Below are 26,824 nucleotides of genomic sequence, written 5' to 3'. Positions count from 1 at the left end.
TTTCACTTCAAGTTCTTCCCCTCCGAGAGGAAGTTCCACCTTGATGGTTGCCTACCTGCTTCAGCCTTATTATGGGTTCTGCTGTCCCCGGGCACCTGCAGCCACAGGGGCCAATGTGTTCCAAAGCAGTGCTAAAAACACATTGGTGAGCGTTGGAGCTTGATGTGGCAGACACCCAGGTCAAGGGGGCTGCAGGGTATATCCCCTCCAGAGCAGCACAGGCAGAAGCACCAATTCCTATTGACAAGAGGGTGTGTGCTGGGAAGGGGCACCCTCGTCTGTCCCCTCAGAGGGCTTCCGTAAGGGTAAATCAGGCTGTGAGCAATAGCACACGGTCCTCCAGCTTTGTGAGTCTGATCCTGGCATAGGCTGTGGTAATTATCACCACTTCATCAGTGCTTATGGGGAGGCTGAGGATGCAGAGCAGCTCCCAACAGGCAGCACATGCTCTTCCGAGGGTGAGGAGAGCATTGTGAGGGTAGCTATGCCAGGGGCTCTGAAAACATTCCCTGGATGGTTTTCTCTACTGGCACAGAAAATCCTAAGGGACTGTCTTGCAGCAGCTGGAGGTAGATGAGCCACAGGCAACCTGTACTGCAGGCAGCAGCACTCATTTGCAGTTTTCCAGGGTAAGCAGGCACAGCGGGAAATGTGGAGCTTTACAACTGTGCACAGAGACGGATGCAATAGCAGAAGCATTAGCATAAGACAAATGCATTTGCACCTACAAAGTGAGGCACTTGCAGTGGTAAAAGTGTGTCAAAAATTTATGTGCAAAAATGCACAACAATTAGAAGCTAAACCTGCTTTTGAAATTGTCGCCTGGGCCCTACTTCTAAAGAGCCTTTCATCTCTCCTGCCTCTGAATTCAGAAAGCATTCTCTCCACATCTGAGATCATCTGTCTCCCCATTTAACAGCAGTCTAATTATGATTATTTATTAATATTTTATACGGATGATCAGGCCTTTCCCTTATGCTGTGTGTGAAGATAAGACAGTGATGTACAAGCCCTGCCTTTTCCTTGAGCCAGAACAACAGCCCCATCACAAGGCATCAAAATATTAAGGAATGGTCAAGGAGGAGCTCTAAGGTAATGTTTGTCCCAAAATAAACTCCAGAAAGGTTTTGTAAAGAAACACATACACTACCAATGACGAGGAGCGTGATTCATAAGCCATAAAGCCTTGCAAAGGCAAGATCACACACAACTTTTCCATGTGTTGGGTAGCTCCCATTTTTCACCGTGGCAGTTTTCTAATGTGGATTTAGATAATGAAGAAAGCATTTCCTTAGGGGAGAAAACTGATCAAGATTCCAAGCTTTCTTCCCAGTGACCAACTGCATGCCATGAAAACCAAGGTCTGTTGCCAGCACAGGACAGGAGCAGCTGGACAGGTAGGGAAACCTTGCTGCCTGGCAAAGTCCCAGGCAATTTTACTCACCTCTAGTGTAGTCAATACAATCTTCTCAACTGAAGAAAAATAAGCCTCCCACAAGAACTGTGTCTGCTGTCTAAGTGCTAGGATTTTATCCTGATGGATAGACCTGATTGTAGAAGGAATCTGTAATACAAGATGCAATATAGTCAGGACCTTCAGAAAACAATGCAATCTCATCAAATTAATATGCTGCTGACAAGCCCTCTCCTTATTTGCAAGCTGAACGGCTTCAGCACTGCTGTCCGACCCAGACACGTGCTGCAAAAGTTAAAGCCTTGATGTAAAATGAATGGGACGCAACCCTTCACAGCCTTTGGTACAGAATATATGAGGTTTTTCTAATCTGCCTTCTTTTAGTTTTTGGTTGATTTATGGTAACAAAAGCTCCTTCTCCCCAGCGCTGTGGCATGGCACAGTAAGGAGCTGTTTCATACATCCCCCATGCACAAAGGTTTTCATGGACTAGTATTTTAACAAACGAGTCCTTGCAGGTCTTGAGAGTCCAACAGTAATCCCTGCTCTCAGAGTATATTAAAGGGATCTGGAATTGCATTTAACACAGCATGGCAACACTAAGTGCCCTAAGGAAAACACAGCAACATCTTAAATAAGATTCTAATTTTTGGGAGCCTGTGGATCAAATTGCATTTTACTAATTACTGTGGGTGGGAAGAATAACACCTCCCACAGCACCTGTTATTTACAAGGGAAAACACTGCTTCTTTTCCCCCCTTTCCTTTAAATCAACACATTAATTCTGGTATAAGTCGCCTTACAAATAAAACCCAAAAATTGTCCTCCTGCAAAGCTTTGCCGTTAAAATTGTGACTGCTCAAAAGGGGAGGGCTTCACTTCTATGTCTCCACATCCCTACATCCCTCTTCTACACTGGAGGGAAAGTGATGTACATATGTGTCCTGTAACTTAGGACACTGACCTCCAGTACACCTCTTTGACTATGCAAACTGACATTAACAAGCAAATTTAACTGGAATTTGCTTCAGTTACAAGGGCTACACCCAGCACCAGAAAGGCATCTAGAACACATTGCTGATTTATGTTCATTTTATTCAGGAATGAAGAGTGGTGTTTTTGCACCCACTTTGTTTTGCGATTTCAAATTAGGCCACCTTGTGCTCAGACACTCATTTCTCATAAATCTTTTACTGAAGTCATTAGTCGTAAAAGCATCTACCTGGGCTGTGTGTTGCTTTTTGCACACCACAGCTTATTCTGGAGTTTTCATGCACGCCACCACATCCTGACCTTTCCTGACCAAACCACACTTTGCTTATTCCTTAAATATGCTGAGAGGTGGCAGTGACCATTATTGGCTTTCACATGAAACATTTCCTGAAGAAAATTTCAGATTTTAAGAATTTATATGTAATGAATTTCCACAAGAATCAGTGATTTCTTTACTCATAGTTTGAACCCTGGACATTGTGTCCAAAAGAACTATGGCTCCACAGGGTGCTATGTCAGGTGGGGCAATCTCTACATTTTCACCCCTTTGCCTCTTAGAATCACGGAATCATACAATAGTTAGGGTTGGAAAGGACCTTAAGATCATCCAGTTCCAACCCCCCTGCCATGGCCAGGGACACCTCACACTAAACCATGTCACCCAAGGTTCTGTCCAACCTGGCCTTGAACACCGCCAGGGATAGAGCATTCACAGCTTCCCTGGACAACCCATTCCAGTGCCTCACCACCCTCATGGTAAAGAACTTCCTCCTTATATCCAATCTAAACTTCATCTGTGTAAGTTTTAACCCGTTACCCCTTGTCCTATCACTACAGTCCCTAATGAACAGTCCCTCACCAGCATTCCTATAGGCCCCCTTCAGATACTGGAAGGCTGCTATGAGGTCTCCATGCAGCCTTCTCTTCTCCAGTCTGAACAGCCCCAACTTTCTCAGCCTGTCTTCCTATGGGAGGTGCTCCAGTCCCCTGATCATCCTCGTGGCCTCCTCTGGACTTGTTCTAACAGTTCCATGTCCTTCATCTTAAATACACAGCTAACTAGAATACAGAATTTGAGCTTATGGGAGTTAGCACTACAGCAAAGTGGAACACAAGAAAATGGTGAGAGTGTCGAAGATGGTACTTTACATTCCTTTGCTATAGGCCCTTTAAGTAAAATAAGGTCTTCAAGTAAAATAGCCCCTGCAAAACTAGTATGAAAGACAGAAGCTACATACATGTGCTAGAACATGTTTTCCTAACTGATCATTATGATATAAATAACTGCATCGAGTTTCATCTTTTAGGTGAGCGTTCTCTCTTTCCATAATTTAAACAGTAAGTTCCAATAAGCAGAGGGATCATGGACATTACCTGCACTGACTTGTCCACAGATGTGTATTAAACACACCCAGGATCATTACCAGCAGCAAACACAAGATCAAAGTCACTTCACAGTGGTAATATGGCATTTTCTCTATAAACTTAAACATTTCATTGCATTACGTGCAACCTTGTGTGCGTATGCGTGCGAGCACCAAATAAAATCAATACTCACTCCCAATGATGCCCTTTGAAAGGGAAGGCTGCCCTGACTGTGAAGGTTACTGCGAGTTGTTATGATTTTACAGACCACACCATGCTTGCGAGTGCCTGCCAACACACTGCCCAAGGTTGGAAAAAAGCCTCGGTGCCTGCTCTCTTACAACAGCTGGAAAGGAAAATCAGAGCTCCCATTTTGACTGCATTTGCCTATTAGTTATTAATCTACTTGTCAAGCAAGACAGGTGGGGAAAGTGATGTATTAATACTAATCTGGCAGGATTACACTGGAATTATTAGAACCTTAATAAAAGGTCATTCCAGTAATAAGTAGGGGGAAGAGAAAAGCCACCCTGCGCAAATAAACGCAGAGAGGTTGGATTAAGCTCTCCCAGCATCGTGATGAGGGGAATATGCAAATAAAAACATCCGAGCGGCTCTCAAACAGGAAATGAAAAACTGTAACATAACAAAAACATTTCCCAGAGCAGACATTCAGGCCCTCTGCCAGCTCTTTAAAACCACTGTTAATAACGGTGCAGTAGCTGTTCAATATGGCAGCAGCTGTGAAGGGAACGAATGGCATGGCACCGGAAAGCATGAGGATCAGCAAATTATTGTTATTATTTAAAGAGAGAAATAATTCTGCTCAGAAAAGATGTGCTGTCCATGGATGCAGAAATCCAACGGCTCTTTTATACCTGCAGCTTGGATCACATTAAGGAGAACAGACAGCACTTTGCAGGGCTTGCTAGGGCAGCTCTTCACAAATATTTACTCCTTCAGACAAGTAAATAGTCATCTCACCAGACTTTCAAAGGTACTTTGTTTTTGGGGTGCCAGGACCTTGGTAGGCTTCTCTCCGTGGATGATAACAGCTTGCCACCTTGCATATGAGTTGAATTCAATCACAAGAAAAACCCCTCTGAGTGACTAGTTAGTGACTATTCCATGTATCATAGATCTCAGCATCATGCTAGGCAACGGCATTTTATCAAATGCTACTAAACTTTCAAGAACATCTCCTAATATCAACTTCTTCACATAGTCTACAGAATGAGTTTAGAGTAGGAAACCCACGAGGGAAACAGAAGAAAAAGAAAGTGAATTTAAAGCCAAAGTAGATGCTGAAGGTAGCAGGGAATTTCTAACGTCTCAGCCTGGTTTTGTTCCATGATCTCAAGGAGACTGACAGGAAGTGACATGAATGCTGCTTCAGAAAGCAATGTTAGATGGCCCAGACATCATAAAAAGGACTGATTCTGCTTCTCCAAGACCTGTTAGGTGGTAACTCTTGCCTTAGAAAATACCTGCTTTCCTGAGGAGTCCCTTCAGTGCCTGTCAGCCAGACACACAGCGTTGGTGGGACCCCTGAGGACAAACTACTGATGGACTAAGGAATCTGCCTTCAAATGTTTTCCCTTTCATCACAGCACCCAGCCCAGGCCAGCTCTGCCTTAAAGAAGCATCCAGGTGCTTCACACCAGAAGATATTTCATGCTCTTAGGAAAAATAAAAGTCTACTGCATTTAAGAACTTGGCCTGGAATGTGGCTGCAGTGACCTTGAGGTCAAAAAATGAATGATGTCATATTAAATGAGTTCATAGATGGTGTGACACAGACAATCCCCTCATGATAAAAATTCTTTTACAGTCCTGACCTTTTGGATTAATCTTCCCCGTCCATTTAGATGGCAGCAGCAATAATCAACTGATGTGCTGAAGGCCACGGTCTTTCTCTTACCTGTAATAACAATCTCTCATCGCCGATGACGGCAGCTTGGTTCCAATCAATCACTTCCGAGAACGGCAACTCCCATCCGTTGCTGAGCATAACTGGGACGCAGGCAGCCTGCACGCACACAGAGGCATTGCAGCTGTTAGGTGACCAGGGCAAGCATTGAGGTTTGCACCCACATTGTGACCATTGCTTTCTGCACAACCCCAGAAAGAGAGGCACCACAGCAAAGAATACCAGAAGCTAGAAGCCACAGGAGGGCAGCCCAAATGTTTATGGGTTTTTGTACTTAATCATATGCACTGAAAGGTGGGATTTGCATGGAGAGTGGCATTTGAAATGTGGTGCTTACACTGCCAGATGAGGGCAGAACTGTTATAATAATGCAGATGTAATACTGGGGAACTCAATACAACATGATGGCCACCCTCGCTGCTTTGTGAATCTTTCAGCAGGGAGCTAACTCCCCCATTTTTATAACATGTTGCAAGACAACCCTACAGAAAATATAAATCAGATTTAATTCCAGGGCACTTTTCCACAAAGGAGGAGTGAATTCCCTATTCTGTTTGATTATCAACTCTCCAAACAGAGGCAGTTGCACAAACACAACTCATCTGCCATCACCTGCCTACAAAAATAGGAATTGCTTTCTGTCCTAAAACAAACACAACACATACACATTTAGTATCTATTTCATACCAGTATGATCTGTCTAGATTATTTAATCTTTTTTGAGTTGCACAAGTTCCTCTGCACTGACAGCATGTTTGTGACTATTCAGTAAATAAGGCAGTAATTCAATAAACAAATGATCGCTGCCACATTCTGGTCAGCTGGATCTCAATACAAGATCCAAACCACAAACCTTCTGATGTGATGCAAGAACCTATTATCAGAGGATCTGCATCAAGCCCATATTCTAGTTCAGTTTCTTTTGGATCAAGCCAAGCTTAAGTGCCCTGAATTAGGTCCAGAGTAGGGTTCAGATCTTGCTATAGCACCCAAAAGATGGTATAAAGGGGAACTTTTCAGCCTGCTGTACCTTCCTTGGTCACATGCATTTGACACAGGACTTTAGACTTTTCCCTTATCTCTGCATTGCAACAATGGAGTGTAAGGAACTGTGATCTTCTGTAAAGGAATGACATTTGTGCATGAAAAAAGTAAGCCAGAAAACACTTAGCAATGTGTTTTCATGTTTAAAACAATCCATTAATGTGGATTATGTCTTTCATAATTATGTCTTTCATTCCACTTAATGTGGATTATGCCTTGGAGCCAGACAGATATGGGGAGTTCATCATAATCGGTGAACACTGTTGCCAGACTGAGAGGAAAATCCTCAGTGCCTGCATTTTATCATCATTGACCTGAAGCCTCCAAGTTCTGTACAGTGAGGTGCACTCCCTGCTTTCTTCTCTTCAAATAATGTATCTAACAGAGGCTGCATGACTTGTGGCCCAGATGAGAGATCTGAGCAGTGCTCTTCTGGAGGATCTGAAGTGACTTGTCATTCCAAATAAGCCAGTCTCACTTCTTCCTCTGAAAAGGTTGGTAAAGGAACAGCACTTTGCAGGCTATTAATCTTCTGAGCAGGAGCAAAGAGGTGACAGTCCACAACTTGGATCTCAAACTGAGAGTAAGTATAGGGTTCAGTGGTTATCCTAAGTGTTCAGCACATTTGGATGCTCTAGGATACCCAAGAAAACCATCAAAGGCTGGAAGACATGACACAGGATCTACTGAGACCTTCTGGAGAAGCACCAAAAAGCCAGAAAGCCATTTGGCTTCTAAAATGACATTATACACCTACACTCAGGTACCTGAATCCTAGTCTGCACTGTGGTAAACATTATTCTTTAGTAGTGGCTGGGACATTTTGTGGTTGATGAAGAAAAGTGATGTGATGCTATTCAGTAATAGCTTTATTGCCAGTGCTGGGACGCATCCCAGATTGTAAAAGCACACCCAGAGGCAGGACCCTGTAAGGTGTCCTCATTTGCTATCTCACTGACACCAAGAACCCACTCAGCCTTCCCTCCGCTCCAGTCCCCATGGAAATCTGTATGTCAGTCCTAGAGGAGAGCTGCAGCATCTCCCAAGATGCTCTGTATGGCTGACTGAGCACCCTGAACTGAAGCTTGCTAGTAAAAAAGGGTCAGGCTGGCTGCAGCTGGAGTAGGTCAGTGTCAGGCTCCATCACTCAGTGTCAGGCTGCCACAGTGACTCAGGAGCCCCTTTGCACTGCTCTTTGCTGCTGGCCAACTGCAAAACAGGGAGACCATTAACCAAAACAGGCTTAAAAGGTGAAAGAGATTCAGCTGCTGTCCCTGACACATTGTGAGCTCTGTGAGACCAGCCTATATCCACCTTCATGTGAAGCTTTCATCTGGGGCTTTACAACTTCCAGGACACCTTCTGCATGTTCAGCAAGCACCACCTCAAGATAGGCAATGCATAAGCAGGTCTGTTTTGGCTAAGTGAAAACAAACCCCTACTTTTACTGCCCCGGGGCTTGTAAAGGCCAGTGTTTCCCATGGGAAGTCTCACAGCTTGATACTGCTCTAAACCAGACCAACCTCTCAGCCTCACCACATCCAGGGAAACCCTTTTTCCTGGAGGTAACCCAATTCAACCTTCAGATGAGCTCAGTGCTCAGCCCCTCCTGGGAAGAAGCTGCCAACTGCTTCAGAAGTATGACTAGAGGCTTTTGCAAAGTGGATTATTGTCCACTAGGGAAATGAAACACACTTCCCTGCTCCCCACCTCCTTGCTTTTGCATGCTGAATTACAGCCAGTGTAGCCAATGCTTTAAACTGCAGCTCTTACCTGCAAGGCTTCCAGAAACCTGAAAGAGCCAAGCCTGCGGCCACGGGGAACCAGACAGAAAGTGGCATTGTGCAGCATTTCACGGTAATCATACCTAACAAGAACAGGGGAGAAAAAATTCAATTAGCATGAGTCCTGGAGTCACTGGGCATGAAAATGCAAACAGCTGTTGAGACCCATCTGGATAACATCATCCCCGACCAAGACCACTCACCACCAGGTTAACTGCCTCCATGCAAGCATGTCAGCCACCTCCCTGGCTCCTTTTTGCTCACCTTCAGGAGCAACCACCATGGGAGAGAGCTGGGGATAGTGGTAATGGAAGTGAGCCTGTACAAAACCCTTTTGCCATTGCAGTAATCGTCCATTTCTATATAAGCAGGTGTGCATGAGCTCTAACAACAAACTTTATCAAATGCAATATGCTGATACCCAAAGCACCGTTGCGGCACTGCAGTGACACTGATTTCTATTCAGATTTAGTCAAGGCCATGCACAACTGTGCTCATTTCTGCACAAGAAGTTTGTACAAAGCAAAAAAATATGCAAACTATGCCAAAGAAATCTTCCCTTATCAAGCAGGCACTCAAAAAGGGACAGGAGGTTACAATGACTCACTTGGTGGCTATTGTCAAGGGTGCTGAGACGGATAAACTGCCCAATTTTGGCAATTAACCACATAACTGCAATGGTCCCTGCTCCTCCGAATTAAAACTCAAGTGCTTATAGACACTCCTGGGTTTTTTCCCATTTCCATCAATCACCTTGAAACCATTCACCAAAACCAGACATCAAATCCTAACAGTTTCCAGCCTGTTATTAGCTAATTGTACCCATGGAGCTGTGAATGGCACCGGCCTCATCTGAGACAAAAGGATCTGGATTAAACACCCTCTGTTCTCCAGCGTCCTGGACTCTGCAGGCAGATGTTCTGCTGACAGCAACTTGTGGCACTGAGATTTCTAACACTAATAATCAAATTTAACTGTAGCCTGCAGGCAGAGCAATGTTTATTGTATGTGTATATATGTGTACGTATATACATATGTATATGATTATATTTTATATACAAAAAAAGTCCAGATCTACGTTCCTATTCTCACACAGGGCAGACAGATGGGAGTAAGCCAATTTTCAATTATAAGCTCCAGTCTTTAGGAAGAGACATCTTGCAAAGGCCCATTTGCTTAAACAAGCGTGTGTAGCTAATTTGCACAAGAAAAGGTCACTGTGAATGGATTAAGATTATCTCCACTGAGAGTAAAATAAAAACCCTGGTTGCATAAATTAAAACGACAAAACAGACTTCAAAGGGTTTTTTGGTGTTTTTTACACCATATCTCAACTCTGGTTAAAATACATACATACATATTTCATCTGAGTGGCAGCAATTTCTTTTTCTCTATATAGGATATTGATTGGCAGCTGTGTCCCAGCTCACCAGCCAGCAGTGACACAGCTCACAGGGGAAAATATGAGGAAATTGGAATACCAAGAAAATAAAGGAAGTTGCCATTTTTAAGCATTCCTTTTTTCTATGATTCTATGATACATACTGAGAGGTCGGAGGCTCGTCACTTTCACTGTATATTGTATGACAGGAAATGTTAATACATACCCAAAATAGAATACCCTGTAGGGCTAGAGTATGCCAGGCAGAAGTCCCCCATCATTAACCAGCTATAAATGTAAATTCCTATCAGTACCCTGGAATGCAACAATATCCACAAAATATCGATGGCAGAACCAGAACATGAAGAAAAGCAGAGGACAAGGCCAGTGGAAGCAACTCCTCCATATGCCAGCAGCACCTTACATTGGGCACCTTTACTTTCCTATCTCATTTACTGGTATCGGGATAGATTTACAAAGATGGGGAAAAAAGATAAAAGGAATTTGTTGACCATTTCCCACTTGGAAATCAGTGAGCGCCTTGCTCCTGTTTGTGCATTTTAAAGCCTAATGTGTGATTTATTGCTGAGCTCTGGAATATCACGGTTTGTGGTCATCAAGCAATTTATCTGCATCATACCTACACTGAAAGCCTCGCCTTAACCTTGATGTATAGGCACAAATTCCCACTCACTTTAGGGAGAGCCCACAAATAGAGGAGCAGATACAGAGTAAAGCAATACCCATCAGGAGCTGCTGCAGCAAATGAATTGTACAGAGATTCTTCTCATGAACAAATTTGTCTGCAATCTCAACCCAACTGTTTTAAGGTGACCCCACATGACCTCTGACTTCCAGTTTAACCCCCCAGTGGCCACTTCAGGATCAAGCATCTATGTGAAAGCCTTAGACACAAGGTGCTAACTTTACCTCTGTTAGTTTGTGGGTAGCACACAAAATAATGGGGGCACCCTGCCTTAGATGAAAGAAGATAGCCCAGTATATTTGAGTGTGAATCTGGAAACACCTTTCACACAACATCTTTAGCCAGCCACAAATACATAAACATCCCTGGCAAGCTGTGAGCACGGCTTTGTAATGTGAAGCATTGCTTATGGAGGAAATCATTTACATGTACCAAATAGAACTTCAGAGCTGAGTCTGCAGCAGAGACCATTCAATGCTTTTCTCAGCCACCAGGCAGCATTTGGAGGAGAGCTTGGCCCAAAAACGTCATCTAGGGAATGAAGCTCCAGCCCACACAGGCCATGGGGAAGAGAGAAGGTGTCAGGGCAACCCTCAGTTTCAGACTCCTTCCCATTCAGTCCTATAGGAACCATGCACGCCGCAGGAGGTTTGAGCTTTGCCAGAGTTCTGTTGAGGAGGGAAAATTCCTTATTTACAGTTGGCATTTTTTTTCCACTCTAGAAGCCTACACATCTCACCTGAAAAACCATCTCTGCACTTCCCTTAACTGACCTGAAATCCTTTCAGTGAAGTCAGTGAGATAATCTCTACGATTAAAGACAGGTATCTAAGCTAAATCTTTGCTGGACATGAAATTCCTTCTTCACTTGTCCAGGAAAGAAGTCAGAGCTGGCCCAGACATCCAGGAACACCCTCTCAGTTGGAGCAGGACACTTGTACATTGAGTACTCATCTGGCATCTACTGCAAATACCAATATCACATCAATGATGGGCTTGATTTCCCCACCACCTTCACTGACTAATCTCAACAGGACCTCAGGGAGGCAATGGAGTAGTATAACCCTGCTGGAAACTGACAGCCTTAACTGACAGGGAAAATAGTCAAGTGTTTACAAGAGGTTCTTCCAGAAACTCCTTCTTCTCCCCTGGCAATAAGGGTTAGATCTGTTTTCAGAACTACTTATTTCCATTAGCCGGCAACATCTGAAGATGGCAGGGAGATCTGTTACGGTCTTCCAGCTTGCATAGCTGTGGCTTCTGCAAACCCGGAGCTGCCAGCTTGTGGGGACAGCTCTGCATTACCTGCCTATCCAGAGGCTCTCATTTTACCCAGCCACAGAGGCTTTTCAGGCTCCACTTGCAGCTGAGGAATTGGAGTGCAGAGCGGCACCATGGGGCACTGCACAGGCAATCCTTCCTTGCTTGTGCTGCTCGGTGTCACACTCCTCCTGGCACTTTCCTTTCCTCTGCTGCTGGCAGTTAATTTTCCTGAGCATTTACTGTAGGAAAGCTTTGAGAGGAGTACCCTGATTTACTCAGAGCGTGTTTGTTTCCAGAAGCTCCTGGTTTCCATGTTAGAAGACTGCACATGCTTTTTGCTCATATTCCTATGTTCCTTCATTCTGCGTGCTTGCACGGAGGTTCTGTTTTACTGCCAATTTTAGGCTCGGCTTGGCCTGGGCCTCAGCTGCATCATTCAAACATGTTAACATCCAAAATGCATATGCCTTTAAAATGACAGTTGGGGCTTCAGAACTAAAATAGATACAGATTTAACCCAAAGCTGTCATTCCTCTGCAAGAATCAGCAGTGTGTTTTATTAACTTTCAGGCTTCTTTCCATTATGATTAAATACACCTTGTTCGCAGCTAATACCATTTTAGGCAGCGTAAACAAATAGCTCTATTTGTAATCAATTCTAATTTATTCACACTTTAATTGAAATATCCCCTCCTTGCTACCACCCATAGCTGAGAAAACATGTTCAGCCCCATCTATCATGCAGGTGTAAACAGTGAAGTGCTGTGTAGGCAATCATCTGATGGAGAAATGCTGCTAGCCAAATGCTCTTACCCTTTTAATGTCTAGATCCTACCCCCCCTTTTCCTTTTCCCTCTGATGTGCTGACCTTGTCTATCAGCACGTGGATTACAGGGCTGCTTGAGATTCCTGGTTCACCATTATCCCAAGGAGCCCGGGCAGGCTGCAGAGGCTCTGCAGTGGCTGATCAGCCATGCCATACATTCCTTCATACAGCTTAAGCATTTCCCCATGTCACTACACTTAAGAGATTATAAACTGGCCTGGGAAACATTTTCACTACCAATTTTAATATAAACTACTTTTATTTCCAAAGCCACATGGCCACTGACTGGAGAGACATCTACAGAGACATTGGCTATTTAGACCAGCAGACATGTGCAGCTACCCAGATGTAATGATTACCACACTTTATCCATCTGTATGTCACCTGTCATGTAGGAATCACAAAGCAGTGTACGTATTTTCTTATCTCATTCTCTGAACACTGATAAGGGATACCATCACCATTCTCAAACCTGAGATACAGATGACTGGTTGCTTCTCCAGCAGCTAGCGAGACCTTGGGAATGATAAGGATGCCACAGAGTGCTTGCCTGCCTCCTTCCTCTCCTGATACAACACTCACCAAAAACGACCTGTATGCTATGGCTACCAAAATTCAGATGGAAATGCAGGAGCAGAACCCAAACCAAATGCAATGGGTTTAACGCAGCAGGACGTATTTTAACAGTGCCACACATAATCCATCTTTTGGAAGATGCTGGAACTCATCTTTGGCAGGGAGTATCAGCACATACTGTTGTAGATGTCAGATGGGACTAGAGCTCTTTTTTCCTTTCCTGAGCCAAAAATTGTGATGGCACTTAACCAACTCTGTCCAGAGCTCTCTCCTTGAATCTGAAAGCCCACAAGCACATGCTGAATATTCCAGAAGTCTCTGCATCAGCTCAAGTTCTACAACAAAGACAGATATTAAACACCTACAATGCAAGGCTAAATGGCAGAGTGTTTCCCAGTTTTCCAGGATATTGTTTCAGCTATTAAGCTATCGGCCAGTTTTCCATGTGTGAATGCTTAATGCAGATGGCTCTGAAGTCCTGGCTGGAGAAGTGAAAAGAAACCCACCCTGTCACAATGAGCGTTTCATTGCTTGGTTTCCATTAAGGTATGTTGGCTTTTAAATAAACTGTCAAGTAAAACTTGGCATTGAGAGCACCAAAGTGAGTACGTGTCTTTGTAGAAAAGCTGACAGCTCAGCTGTGTGCCGGATAGAGAGCTGCCCAGCACTGAGCTCAAAAGGATAACACGTCCTACTTGGAAGGGTGCCGTCTCCATGAACTGCTTCCTTTTGGATTTACGGCTGTGCAATGCTTTTGGGGTGATCTTACTGCTAGTTAACAGGCTACTGGCTGGCAGCTCACCTCTGTGAGCACCGGTTCTGGAATTAGAAAGTTTGGAGGTGCAAAAACATAATTGGAAAACTTCTTTTTTTTCCCTCTTTTCCCCCTGCTTAAAGGGCTAATTGATTTCACAGGTGTTTAATTATCATTTGCTGTGAGATAATACCTTGTAGTGCCATAAAAAATGGATTTAATTTTCGAGTGCTTGCAAAACCATCGCCAAAGCCAAGTTAGAGCGAAAGCTAGATAATTATTCTATAAATCAAACACACTGCCTCCTTTCTTTGAAATTTTTAATACTTGGCTATAATGATATCTGACGACCTTGAAACTCACATAAAAAGGATTTTCTTGCCAAGTTCTGTAAGGCAGCCATTGGAGTATTTCTTTCAGCCTGGTTCATTACTGCAGCCGCTGCAGCCATGCTGCCCCAACTGTAGGACTCCAAGGGATGCTATGTGTAAGTACAGCAGCAGCATGCATGAACAGTGATGGGGGTACACAGGTAACAGCCAAGTATGGGTGTAAGCATAAGCCTAACCTGAAAAATGCTGCTAAATTAATGGGAATCCTGTACAGTTCTTCTAGGCCTGCCAATGGAAATGAAACTCTGCAGTCATTCAGCAACGAATGTGAAGGTGCAACTGTTTTTTCCTTTCCATGCCAGCATAGTCTCTTAGTCCAGAAGTTTGGATTAAAAAAGACAAACAGGAAAGTAGAGCTTTCACTTCAATGTACTGCTAAAACAGCTTTGCTATGGTTAAGATGGACTCTAAGCATTGAAATTTAAATCAACTTTTAAGTCTTCAGTGATATCACAGTTGTATTCAGTTCCCTTTGATATTATGCACAGAAACATCTGGATAGACAAGCCATTGAAGTCAGTGTATTCTGACACATAAAAATGCTCTTAACAATTTTTGTCCAGATGTTTACACAGAGCACCCTGTAAATCTAGATGGTGCAGGCAAAACAGGCACAACATTTGGATTGCCAAACACTATCCAACTGGCTCCAGTGTCGTGGTTACACCAGTAGCAAATGTGGTCTTACCAAAATCATCTGCTATTTAAAGATAACAGGTGTGCCAGAGAGGGTTTGCATGTCGCGTGTCAGAGGCAAACCCTGCCGAGGTGCCTTTCTAGGCAGTGTTATGCCCCAGTTACCAACAATGTGCTAACAGCATCATGCAGTGCTGCTTCTAAAACTAAACTCTGGCTCCTAGGCTTTGAAGTCCTGTAAAAGCACCTGTTTCACAGCAGCACCTCGCTGTGCTGGCAGCAAGAGAACTCGCAACGCGCCTCAATAAGAAAGGTCCATAAGGAAGCTTGTATCTTCTGAGATAGTAAATGCAGCACCAAACACTGTGAGTTCAGTACCCTCTAGGTCGGTGGCAGAGCGCTGAAGATGCTGATGCTCACAGGCATGCATGCACGCAGAGGAACATACATGCACACAGCCACAGGGTCAGACCCACCTTTCCTGACACCCCCTGTAAAGGAACATAAACACATACATATCTTCTTTGCCTGAAATGTGCTTGTCTGGCACTTATTGCCCATCAGACTGCTGAACCCTTATGAGGTAAAGACCAACTTGTAAGGATGATCACTGGTTCAGGCAGGCTCTTTCTAAAGGGATTCTTCTAAAAATAAACCACATCAACACTTTGTATCATTATGGCACCTCTATCTTGCCTTTTTCTGGAGATCACAAACTCCCTTTTGAATATTTTAATGTAAAGAACCTTGGCCTGGAAATAAAGCAGCATCTCCATTTCGCTGATGAGGAAACCCCCACGCAGCCTGAACTCAGGCTTCATCTACTCAGCCTTATTCCCCAGTACTCTGCACAGAAAAATGCAGGAGTAAGTTCAAAGAATGAACTCGTGTCAGTGTGCTTTGGCATTTCAACAGAGAACTAATATCCTGGGCGGCATCAAAAGCAGAGTGGCCAGAAGGTTGAGAGAGGTGATTGTTTCTGCCCCTCTGCTCCACTTTCCTAAGACCCCCCCTGCAGTTCTCTGCCCAGCCCTGGGGCCCCCAATGTCAGAAGGACATGGATCTGTTGGAAAAAATCCAGAAGAGACCACAAAAGTCATCAGAGGCTGGAGCATCTCTGCTATGGAGACAGGCTGAGAGAGATGGGGTTGTTCAGCCTGGAGAAGAGGAGGCTCTGGGGAGACCTTACAGCAGCTTCTAGTGCTTAAAGGGGGATGACAAGGAAGATAGAGAGATGCTTTTTACAAGGACAAGTAGTGACAGACAAGGGGCAATGGCTTTAAACTGAAAGAGAGGATTTTTAGGCAAGACATTAGGCAGAAGTTCTTCCCTGTGAGGGTGCTGAGGCACTGGCACAGGGTGCCCAGAGAAGCTGTGGCTGCCCCATCCCTGGCAGTGTTCAAGGCCAGGCTGGACGGGGCTTGGAGCAACCTGCCATAGTGCAAGGTGTCCCTGCCAATGGCAGGAGATTGGAACTGGATGATCCTGAAGGTCCCTTCCATGCTAAACCAGTCTGGGATTCTGTAATTCTAATTTTTAAAATTGGGGATGTTATGTAGTCTGTCGTTCACAGAGTGACTCTGTTCAGACTTTAGACTTCTTCTAGCAGTGAAGCAGTGTCAAACGCTTGTTCTAAACAGCCTCATCTGGCCCCATTACCCAACCTCACAAGCTGTGACAGTCCAGCTGCAAACATCTTTGGGGTGTTTTCCCACTGCAAAGGTGGTTTTCTTATTGATTTATTCTCTGACTTAAAAAATATAAATGAAAAAAGTAGTGAGGCCAGTACTGGAATTCCAGTTACTGAAGCGTCAGCTCGGATTAAAGATCCAAACAAAGGAAAATCCATACTGCATCTTCTGAACAAAGAAACAAATTTTAGCTCATCTGCCATGCACTCTAATTTTGAGATTACAGGACATACCTGAAAACCTCAGAGTGCAGAGGAAGAAAAGACTTATTGTGAGATCCCTTCCTTGTCAGCACCTGTAGGCTCTGAAGCTGGTGATTCCCTCCTGTCTGTCAAAATAACACAGAATCCTCCAAATCTTTCTTAATTATTTTTAAATAGCTCTTTATTGAAAACTTGAGTTTAAAACACTCTTAAAAGGATCAGTTCTCTAAAGTCTCGTGCTTCAGTATCTGGGGCTACTGAATGTTTTAACTAACTTAGAGAGAGGAACGGTTGATTACAAACCCTTAATGGTAAAACATGAGTAAAACCAGTGCTCTGCACCTGTTTATGCCACAATTCAATAACAGGACTCAGCAGAGTCCAGTGTCCAAAGAACACTGTCCTCTCCATCAAGCTGCCTGTAGGACCAGGACTTCAGCAGTATAGTACAGACAGGGCAACCCCCTGAAGATGGAATTAGAAGGGGTTATCATTGCTGTTCTTGTTTTGGATGTCTGGCTGAGCTCTTTGCTGAACAATTTAGAATGGTCCTTATGAAGCTTATCATTTTCTATTCAGCTCCACAGATTTTCCCATTACAGCTATCGAGCTCCTAAGTGGCTTGTTGGCATCTTTAAAAGTTATAGTCCTCCAGACACAACATCTAAAAACGGAAAGCCAAGACGATGTGCAATACTGGCTCTAATTATGCAGGAGTTCATTTCTATGAATGACTGGACTTGTTTCCAAAAACACACCACAGAGGGACTTCACAGAGGAAGTGCTGGCAGAGCCCCATGTTGTCTAGGCATGCTGACCCAAAATGTGACCATGCTTGGAGGAAAAATGAGTTCAGCAAATCCACGGAACAACTTTGATTGAAATAGAGAAGTGATTTATTTTTACTCAGAAGTCAGCTGCAACTTAGTCCCCAGCAGTGGTAACACTACCATGTATCCAGATAACTCCAGTATTCTGGCTGTTTACCAGTTCTCGTATTTGCCCTCATGTCAGGATCTCAGATTGTTTTGTATGTCCTCTCTATAAATGAGAACTCCCAGAACAGGAGTAGGACACAAAGTAGAGGGTGAGAACCCTAATTCTGTGTAGTGCGCTTTTGTAGGCTGAACTTTATGTGACATCCCAGCACTGCTACAGTCCGGGGTGGGTTTCCACTGGCTGGCACCAGGTGCTGATCTTCTGGACTCAATGAGGACTAACTTCTGCAAAGAAGCAGTGCAGGAGAGGGAGCTGTGGAAGGGCAGGAAACTCCGCAAACATTTTACCTATTGCACTCAACAGTGTTAATGTTCATTTTCTGAGAGAGAGAAAGGAGGAGACAGCAGGAAGAAACAGAAAAGTGTACTGATAATTGTCTTTCAGTTTTGTTAACACAAAGCTAAACCAGGCCACCCCATGTGCACTTTGAGAAGAGGACTGTGCTTGACAGCAGCCAGGTAAAAGGGGATGTTTCACGCTGCAGATCTGCTCCTTCGCTGTGCTTGTACTTGTGCTGACTACAGTAAAATCAAACTTTTCTGTTATTTGCTTTTCTCAGCAAAAAAGGCAGCTAGAACAAGAGCCCAGCTCCTCTGCATCTCTGCATCACCAAGCCCCTTTGGAGCAGGACTCTTCTCCTGAACAAGAGGAAAACACGAGCAGCACGCCTTTAAGTTTCAAACTGCAGCTGGCTTCTTTTTAGGTGTTTTTCTTCCTTTTATAGGGTTGTTTAGGCAACTCCATTGGTCTTCAGCTGATGTTACACCAGATGAGGTTTAATAATGTCCCCTTCAATAGGGGTGGATAGAGTTTTACCCACTTTTGACAGGACAAGGGGTAATGGTTTCAAACTAAAAGAGGGTAGGTTTAGATTGGATATAATAAAGTTCTTCCCTGTGAGGGTGGTGAGGCACTGGCTCAGGTTGCCCAGAGAAGCTGTGGCTGCCCCATCCCTGTTGGATGGGGCTTGGAGCAATCTCTTCTAGTGGAAGGTGTCCCTGTCCATGGCAAGGGCTTTGGAACTAGAAGATCTTGAAGGTCCCTTCCAACCCAAACCTTTTTATGGTTCTGTGACTGCCCTGGTGGCACATGGGACCCAGGCCCCAGCCTGATCATGCCAAATTGCTGTATAAGACCCCCACAAGCATGTTTGCACCCATGCATACTTGCATGTACACCCACTTCTGCACTACTTACAAAGGACTTTGATCTGGAAACCCCTGGTGCATGTGCACATCCTTCTCCTCCTGCCTGACCCTGCCCTGACACACAAAGAACCTCACATGTGATTTCTGCAAAGCTGCTTGTTCGAAACTCAAGCCCCATTTTGAGAACAAAGAGGCACAACCAACCAAAGCAAACTGAAAACCTTGGTTTGAAGGAGAGCTCTCCTCAACCATGCAAAGCAAGCCTTTTGAAAACCAGTTTGCAAACGTAAGTGCCAAACACTATCTAAAGCAGCCCATAGTGCAACTCTGAGTGCCGTTTTTCATCTTGCTTCTAAGGGTGCCAGGGAAACCACATACCTGCTGATGGTGAATGCCTGACTGCTCGCATCTCTAGCTCTAATGCATCACTGCAGTGTCAGGCACCGGAGCTATATCAGGACCAATCCTAACAGATGCAGATGGCATTTCTCAGCCTATTGATGCCCACTCCCGGTGCTCAGCACCACACAGAGTCATCTATTTCACTTTTGTAGCATTCTTGCCCTGCTGGGCAGTGTCTGCCTGAACACACTACGTGTGTATGCGAGCTAATACATTATTTACACAAACTATTCAGGCATAGCAGCAAGGACATAAAACATTTATCAACAAAGGGACCAGTTTGTCATTTTAAAATAATTATGTTTCTTTAAAGAAACCAACAAATTCAGTTGTCTCAGAATTATTTATTAGGTCATACAAGCTTGAAAGGACTCTCTCTTCTGGAGGGAGGCATCTCCACTCCCCATAATGCTTTAACCAGGAGAAATCTTATACCTCAGCAAGGGAATCTCAAGCTTGCAGGTTTCATAGCCAGAACTCTAATGGGAAGCACAGGTCAGGCTGGATGTGTGGTGGCACCTTCTCCTGTGATCTGCCAGACACCAAGACACCTCAAGTGAACTGTGGGGCTGCAAGGCAAGGAACTCCCCAGTGCATTTACATTCTGTTCCACTGTTGGTAGCTGGTGCATGCTTACACTCCACTTACATGTGGGAGCAGCTCTACCAGCCCCAGCCCTTGGGGAGATACAGCCAGGCATCTCCTGCAGCCCTGCGGGGAAGCCTGGCACAAAAGCCCTTTGCTCTCTACTTGCTCCCTGCCCTGCACTGCTTTGTTATGCCTCCTCCTCCAGCAATTCAGGAATAAGGGCAAATGGAACGGGAAAGGCATCGGCATGCAAGTGCTCAAATCAGGGAGAGGCCTGCAGTCTGGCGCTCTGCAGACTGCCAAGGAAAACAGGACTGTCCAGACAAAAGGGTTTAGGAGGGGATAGCAGCAGTCATCACATTAGCCGGAGGAACAACAATTCTTTTGGCCAAGTGCTAACAGCCAACAGATGGAGGGGAATGATGTTCACTGAGAGAGAGGCCTTGCAATGAGCATGTGCAGCGTGCAACTGGGCTGCTTTTCTACACAGGTGTGCTAATTTTGATACTAGTTTTTAAATACTTAGTATTATTTTGAGCTTCCCAGTGATAAGCACAGAGCAGATACAAAGATGTCCATAAGAGGGCTTCTGTACCAGGGTAGCTCCAGCTTCCCACCTCTTCTGAGCCATAACCTCAGCACCCTGCGCTGGCAGAACAGGCTGCACAGCCCCCATCTGAGCCTGGGTTTTGTGTGCCGCATCCCCAAGGGGTCTAAATGAGACCGTGAGCTCTCGCTGCCAACTTGTGAGCAGCTGCTCTGGCCCAGCTCCCTCTGTCCGTCTGCAGATGGGCTGTGATACAGGCGTTTTCCTACAGCAGCGCCGCGAGCCACGTGCCAGACGTGTCAGCAATTTCTGCCGACATCGGAGGCTAAAAGGGTACAGACCTGGAGCAGGTTTTGTGCAGCATCCTCAGGCAGTGCGGACATCCTTTACCTACTGTTTAAGAGGCTATAAAATGCAGTAAACCAAAACCCTCTGTAATGCTTTGGCATCTGAAACAAGACCTTTTACCCTAAAAAGGAGCAATTCCGTAAAGAATTTAGAGTGACAAGCAGTTCATGTCTCTTAGAGAATGAACTTTTAGACACATCAAGCATTGCTGTACGTGCAGAGGAGAAATTGTCCCTGTGTACCTGGAGTCAGTGAGGCAGATACCAGAAAACATGAAGTGCCAATAATTACTCCCACCCTTAAGAAAGATGCTGAATAACTGAAGATGAACAAAAGCAAACAGGAAAGTTACTGAAGGGACTGTAGTAAATACCCTTCTGAGAGAGACTTACAGACCTCAGCTTGTTCAGCTTATCAAAGAGAAGAGGAAGAAGCTACTTGATCACAGTACATAAGTGGCTCTACAAGGAGGAAGAGAAAAGGAACTGAGAGTTCTTCAACCTGCTGAAAAAGGGCACAACAAGCATCGAGAAGGGGAAGTTAAAAGTGAAACAAACATCAACAGGAACCTGTACTAATGCCTTGGCACCAAAGGTATTTTAACCACTTATAACCAAGCTGTCACGAGAGATGGTGGCTCCTCCTCTGACATCAGTCGGAAGCAAGTGCTTTGCTGGAGGACACACGGTAACGTGTCCTGGTTTACTGGATGCAGCACAGGAGTAAAGCGGGTGACACAGAGTGGGCTGCAGTGCACAGATCAGAGACAGTAATCTCCTGTTCCATCTGGCCTTCCATTTTCTGTAAAAGCTACTAGTATCTGGTGCCTTCTGATCATCCCCAGCACAAAACCTCACCTCCAATATTCCATCATGCAAACTTCATCCTATTAGATTGTACTGAAACGCAGGGGGATGCTAAAAGGGACAGGATCTTCTGATAAACAACCTACAGCAAACTCTCAAAGTGACAATATATTCTGTAAGACTAAACAGTAGCACACTGTACTTAGTAACAAATAACATTCAGATCAACATATTCAACTTATTCAATAATCATTTATCTGATAAACAGGACAGTTTTAAAAGTATCTATTGTCATATAGAAATCATTCTATTTCTATAGCTCTCAATTGGTTTAATACCTATAAAACTCTTTATGAGACTTTCCCACAAAGATGATTATCTCAAAGTACCAAGTGAAAAGGTTCACTCTTTGATTATAAATATGGTAAATTTAATAGAAGCATCCATAAATTAGCAGGGAAAATGAGAAAAAAAAACCAACAAATCAAGAAATTACTATTCCTACATGGAAATTTTTAAGGGATTTTTTTTAATGGATTACTGAAACCCTCCTGAGTTTATCTGCAGATACTGGAAACATGAGTGGATAACACTAGAAACCTAGGGATTAGCAAAGTCATTACCACAATCGCATTTTCCTCATGTGGAATATTTTGCCTTCTCCTCCCTCCACCTTTCAGAGGTTTATGATCTCTGTCTGGCAATGCAGCCAGTTCTTCCACATTGGCGTTTATTATCTTTTGCAGTGAGCAGGCTTGTTTAAAACTGGTTTCTTATCACACATTAATATTCTGCTATGGGAGGTTTGCAGAAATGGAGAAAGAAGGAGAAATAAATTTGAAGGCAGCTCCTTGTCCATTTTATCATCCCCCAGGTTTGTCTGCATTCAGAGGGGAGGAAGGTCTGAGCGCTGCAGTCACACCTCACAAATACAGTTTGCTTGGTTTATACCTTGCTCTGCTTCAGGTTTTCTTGCTCTGCTGAGTAAATACATCACTGCCAGAACCCAAGCAGGTGAGGGGATGTGAGGTTTGTGCCTTGCCCGTACCTCAGCAGCTTGAGCTGGCTGTGGTTCCCACAGGTGTCTCCCAGCTCTGTTCAGCTGGCACCGAGAGCAGCCCCGGACCTCACCTCACTAACAGCATCCCTCACCCTCTTCTCCCTTCTCGGACTGACAGGCTCTGTGGTGACCTTTTCCATGGAGTTTTGAAGGGTAATGTAATTGCTGCCTCAGCAGATCCCCAACAAATTCATGAGAGAGCTCTCAGCTCTGATTTTGTGAGGAATTTGGAAAAAATTAAGCCTTTAAAGTGACACATGACCTTACTGTCTGTCCCAGCACTGCCACAAATGTCAGAAGCCTCAGCAAACACTGCTTGAATCAGAGATTTGATAAAAGCCCCATAGAGAAGCTATGGCAGATGATGTTAACCCGTTACTCTGTGGATTACTGTGACCAGTAATTTTTGGGTCTCTCTTCAACCCCCTGACTCCTGAAAAATGTGCAAATGCATTTTGCCTAAGGACACCAGTACAGTTACTGAATCACTGTGCATTTAAATGAATGCTGCAGGGAAATGTCCCTGTGCATCCTCTGTGGCTGTTTATATTCATTTCAGTTGCAAACCAGCAGGCTCTTAGCCTCGGGTCTTAATGCACCTACACTCTTACTCATTTGCAGGAACATAACTAATATACATGTGCTGCGTGTGGAGGGAAGGGCAGCTTCAGCTGGACCACACGATATGCTTCTCCACAGCATCCCTGGTGCGGAGGGGCAGTGATGCTTCCCCAGTAATACAAACTAGATCCCACTAAAAGCTGGTACCTGTCTCGTCCAATTTGATTTCCAAGCAGCAGAGAACTCAGTAACCCCTGCTGTACAGAGAGGCAAGATGTGCCAAGGTCAGAAGGGTGCAGGCTCAGGAGACAGCCAGATGCTGCGTGGGAACAGGAGCTCCCTGCCTGTGAAGGGGGAGCAGGACTGTGGGGTTAACTGGGATTGAAAGGCCAAACACCCAGCAGAGCCATCCCTGTGGGCTGGCTGGGACCTGGCAGTGCTGGGTCCCCAGAGGACAGGACCGCAGCCTGCAGGCATGACCCAGCCATGGAGGCTCTTACCCACACACAGCAGAGCCACACTGCCCTCGGGCCAGCTCAGCTGCTCACATGAATTAGTGCATGGAGGTCACCACACAGACAGGCTTCTGCATGTCCCAGCCTGCAGCAGCCCCAGCAGAAGCTGTGCTCTGTTCCCAAAGGCATGCAGTAGCTGGCAGCAGTCCTGGGCCATGGACACGTGCCTGTGCCCAGGCGGCCACAGGGGCTGCTGCGGTGCCTTCTGCATCCCTAACCCCTAACCTCAGCCTGGGCTTCACCCTCCAGCTCTGGAGCTGGAAAATCTGGCTGTAGTTTTCACATCTCAACAGCAATCAGGCTCCTACTTTGCTGCTTAGGAAAACACACCAAGGTCAAGGCAAGAACAGGATTTGAAGGCTCTCCATAGCAGCATCAGGGTCTTGGTGCCTAACAGAGGTTACACCAGCAGGAAGAATGCTTCTGCCTCTGACGTCTGTATCGTGACCCCAGACAGCCAGTATGGGCTGAGTTCTGTGCTCAGCCTGAGGACTGTTTGTAAAATGATCGGTGACGCACTCAAATGGACTCTTGTTTGTCTTACCCTACACTGCAAATATTGCTTTTAACAATGAGGTTTTTTGCCAAACGGTTCTGAACACACCCAAAAATGGGATCCGGAAACTAAAACTGCAAAAGCAAAGTAATGGGTTCATCGGCTGTCTTCCAAGAGGGATCACTGTCTTCCGATTGGGGCTTAGCCTGCAAGACTGTGTTGGCAGAGGTGAAAAAGAGATGCAAGTAATGTCACCTGCCCACCTCTGTGGCTCTTAGACTCAGACTGGATTGCAGGGAGCGGTTGCACTACTTTTAAGCTGAAAATCCTTTCCCACTCAGCTTCTGGAGCAACTCTGGTCCTTGAAATTTGAATTCCCTCAACTTCCAAACACGACTTAATCAGAGATTGTTTCTGAAGCGGTTTAAGTTAATAATGAACACAAAAGCACAGGGTTTGGTAGCAGAATCTCTAATTACTTTTACTCATCAGTAAAAGTAAACTGGTGGTTATCACATGATTGTAACCTGTCCCCAAACCAAGCAAACCTGAATTCATGCCTCTCTGAAAATGAAGTGTAAAAGGCTTGCAAGAGGAAGGCAAGTGAGCTACTCCCCATCCGAGCCCTCTCCTGAGGTCAGGTAGATGATGTTGGCCAGATTCTGCTCTCAGTTACTCTGGTGTGAATCTCAGTGGAGTTGCTCTGGATTTACACCGATGTAGCTGAGAAAAAAACCTGCCCTGTCAGTTCTCCTTCTTCGGTGACCATTCTTCTAAATCAGGGCTCCATCTTAGATCTGCTTCTTCTCACGAGTTGCCTGACTTCACCGCAATGCCAGCTGGCACCTCTCTGCTGCTACGCCACTGCTTAGGCTCAGAGGATTCCTATGCGGCTTCACGGATACTGCTAGTTGTTAACAAAACCAGCAGCTCGAGAGGCACCTCGTCTGTTCTAAGTGCAGCCATTTGGCTAACAGGTCCAAATGGCTCTGCCCATGCCCCTGAAAGAAATCAGCAGCACCACGGAAATTGGAGTTTAATGTTCTGCATTTAAAACTGAAGGGTTTTTAATCTTTGGCACCCGTGAAAGGCACACAACTGAGTGATAAAACCCTGTAAGAAACACTCATCCCCAAACTATCTGTGTGGCTTTTGCACACATCTGTTTCTCTGCTGTCCTCAAGAGATGTCTAAAATCTAATTAACCAATTAATTTGCAAATATATTCTAATTTATTCAAGGCAGATTTTCTTAGTGTTAAATTATCTGACAGTGAACCATACGCTGTACACAGGAACAGGACTTCATTAAAATACCAAAGGTTACACAAATGGAATAAAAATTATATTTGTACTACAGTCAGCACATCCTTCTATCCCCTAATGAGAAAATGTGTTTGTATTTCCTTATTTCTAATTTGTTTTTGCATGTTTGGTGTAAACCTGCGGTTAATACGTTTGCAACACCACACTACTACACCTAGTGTGGAAACATTAATATCCTGAGAGGTTTCCATGTCCATTTAACTTGCAACAGAATTTAAATACACAGATAATCCACCATCAGCACTGGTAAAACTCTTCTCTCATCCCAAACAATGCCACAGCTCATTTGTTATTGAGAAGTACATCTCTGTGGCACCAGTCACAGCTCCCCTCAATGTTCTCAAAAACACAGGAGATCACAGGAGATCATACAATAGCTTGTGTTGGAAGGAACCTTCAAAGGTCATCTCATCCAACCCCCCCTGCAATGAGCAGGGGCATCTTGAACTAGATCCAATGTGCTGTTGTACCCAGTAAAAACCACCCAACAACAAACACAGAAAACCCTTCTCCAGTTACTAACTGTCCAAGTATTTCATTATTCCCTGTTAACACAAACAAAAATGCTTTGTATACACTGCACACAGAATTACTTCTTGACATTAAAACCAAGCAGCTGTTTTCTTCACTTGACAAGCAACTTAGTGTTATAGCTCATTACATTCCAGTTGCACCGTAGCCAATGAAGGCCAAGTTACAGTTCTAGGTGTATGCATGCATAAGGGACCGCTCTTGTTCTGAGAGGCACTGTGACTCTACCTGTAATGCATTAAGGAATGCCCTCAGCACACAAGGGATCAGAGGCTGAGCTAGGATCGCAGCCAGGGCTCTCGGTGCTGCAGCCCCCAGGCTGTGGAGCTGCACCGAGCCTGTTTCAACACCACAGGGGCTACGTGCTCACAGCAGCTCCATAAATCAAGCGCTGCTTATGGCCACGGGTGCTGCAGCAGCAGGAATCCATCAGCAGCAGCGCTGAGCCCCCGGGAAAGGGCATGGAGTCATGGGGGCACAGCCGCTCTCTGGGGTTTGACAGCCCCATGGGATGGTCCCAGTGGGGATCCTGAGCACCGG

The 26,824-nt window shown here is 44.9% G+C and overlaps 1 protein-coding gene across 1 annotated transcript in view; it reads right to left on the bottom strand.

The window, feature by feature from the left end:
- Nucleotides 1-26,824, bottom strand: part of EXT1 (exostosin glycosyltransferase 1) — a 177,637-nt gene that overhangs the window by 17,467 nt on the left and 133,346 nt on the right. Inside the window, exons 2-4 of the mRNA XM_031050573.2 lie at nt 8,520-8,613; nt 5,694-5,801; nt 1,445-1,564 (exon numbers count right to left, since the gene is read on the bottom strand). Coding sequence (XP_030906433.2) covers nt 1,445-1,564; nt 5,694-5,801; nt 8,520-8,613 — 322 coding nt within the window. The remainder of the gene's footprint in view (nt 1-1,444; nt 1,565-5,693; nt 5,802-8,519; nt 8,614-26,824) is intronic.

The sequence above is a fragment of the Melopsittacus undulatus genome, chromosome 1 (assembly GCF_012275295.1).
Source record: "Melopsittacus undulatus isolate bMelUnd1 chromosome 1, bMelUnd1.mat.Z, whole genome shotgun sequence".
Taxonomy (NCBI): domain Eukaryota; kingdom Metazoa; phylum Chordata; class Aves; order Psittaciformes; family Psittaculidae; genus Melopsittacus; species Melopsittacus undulatus.
Note: the sequence above shows the minus strand (reverse complement) of the source record. Positions and strands in the feature narration are given on the sequence as shown.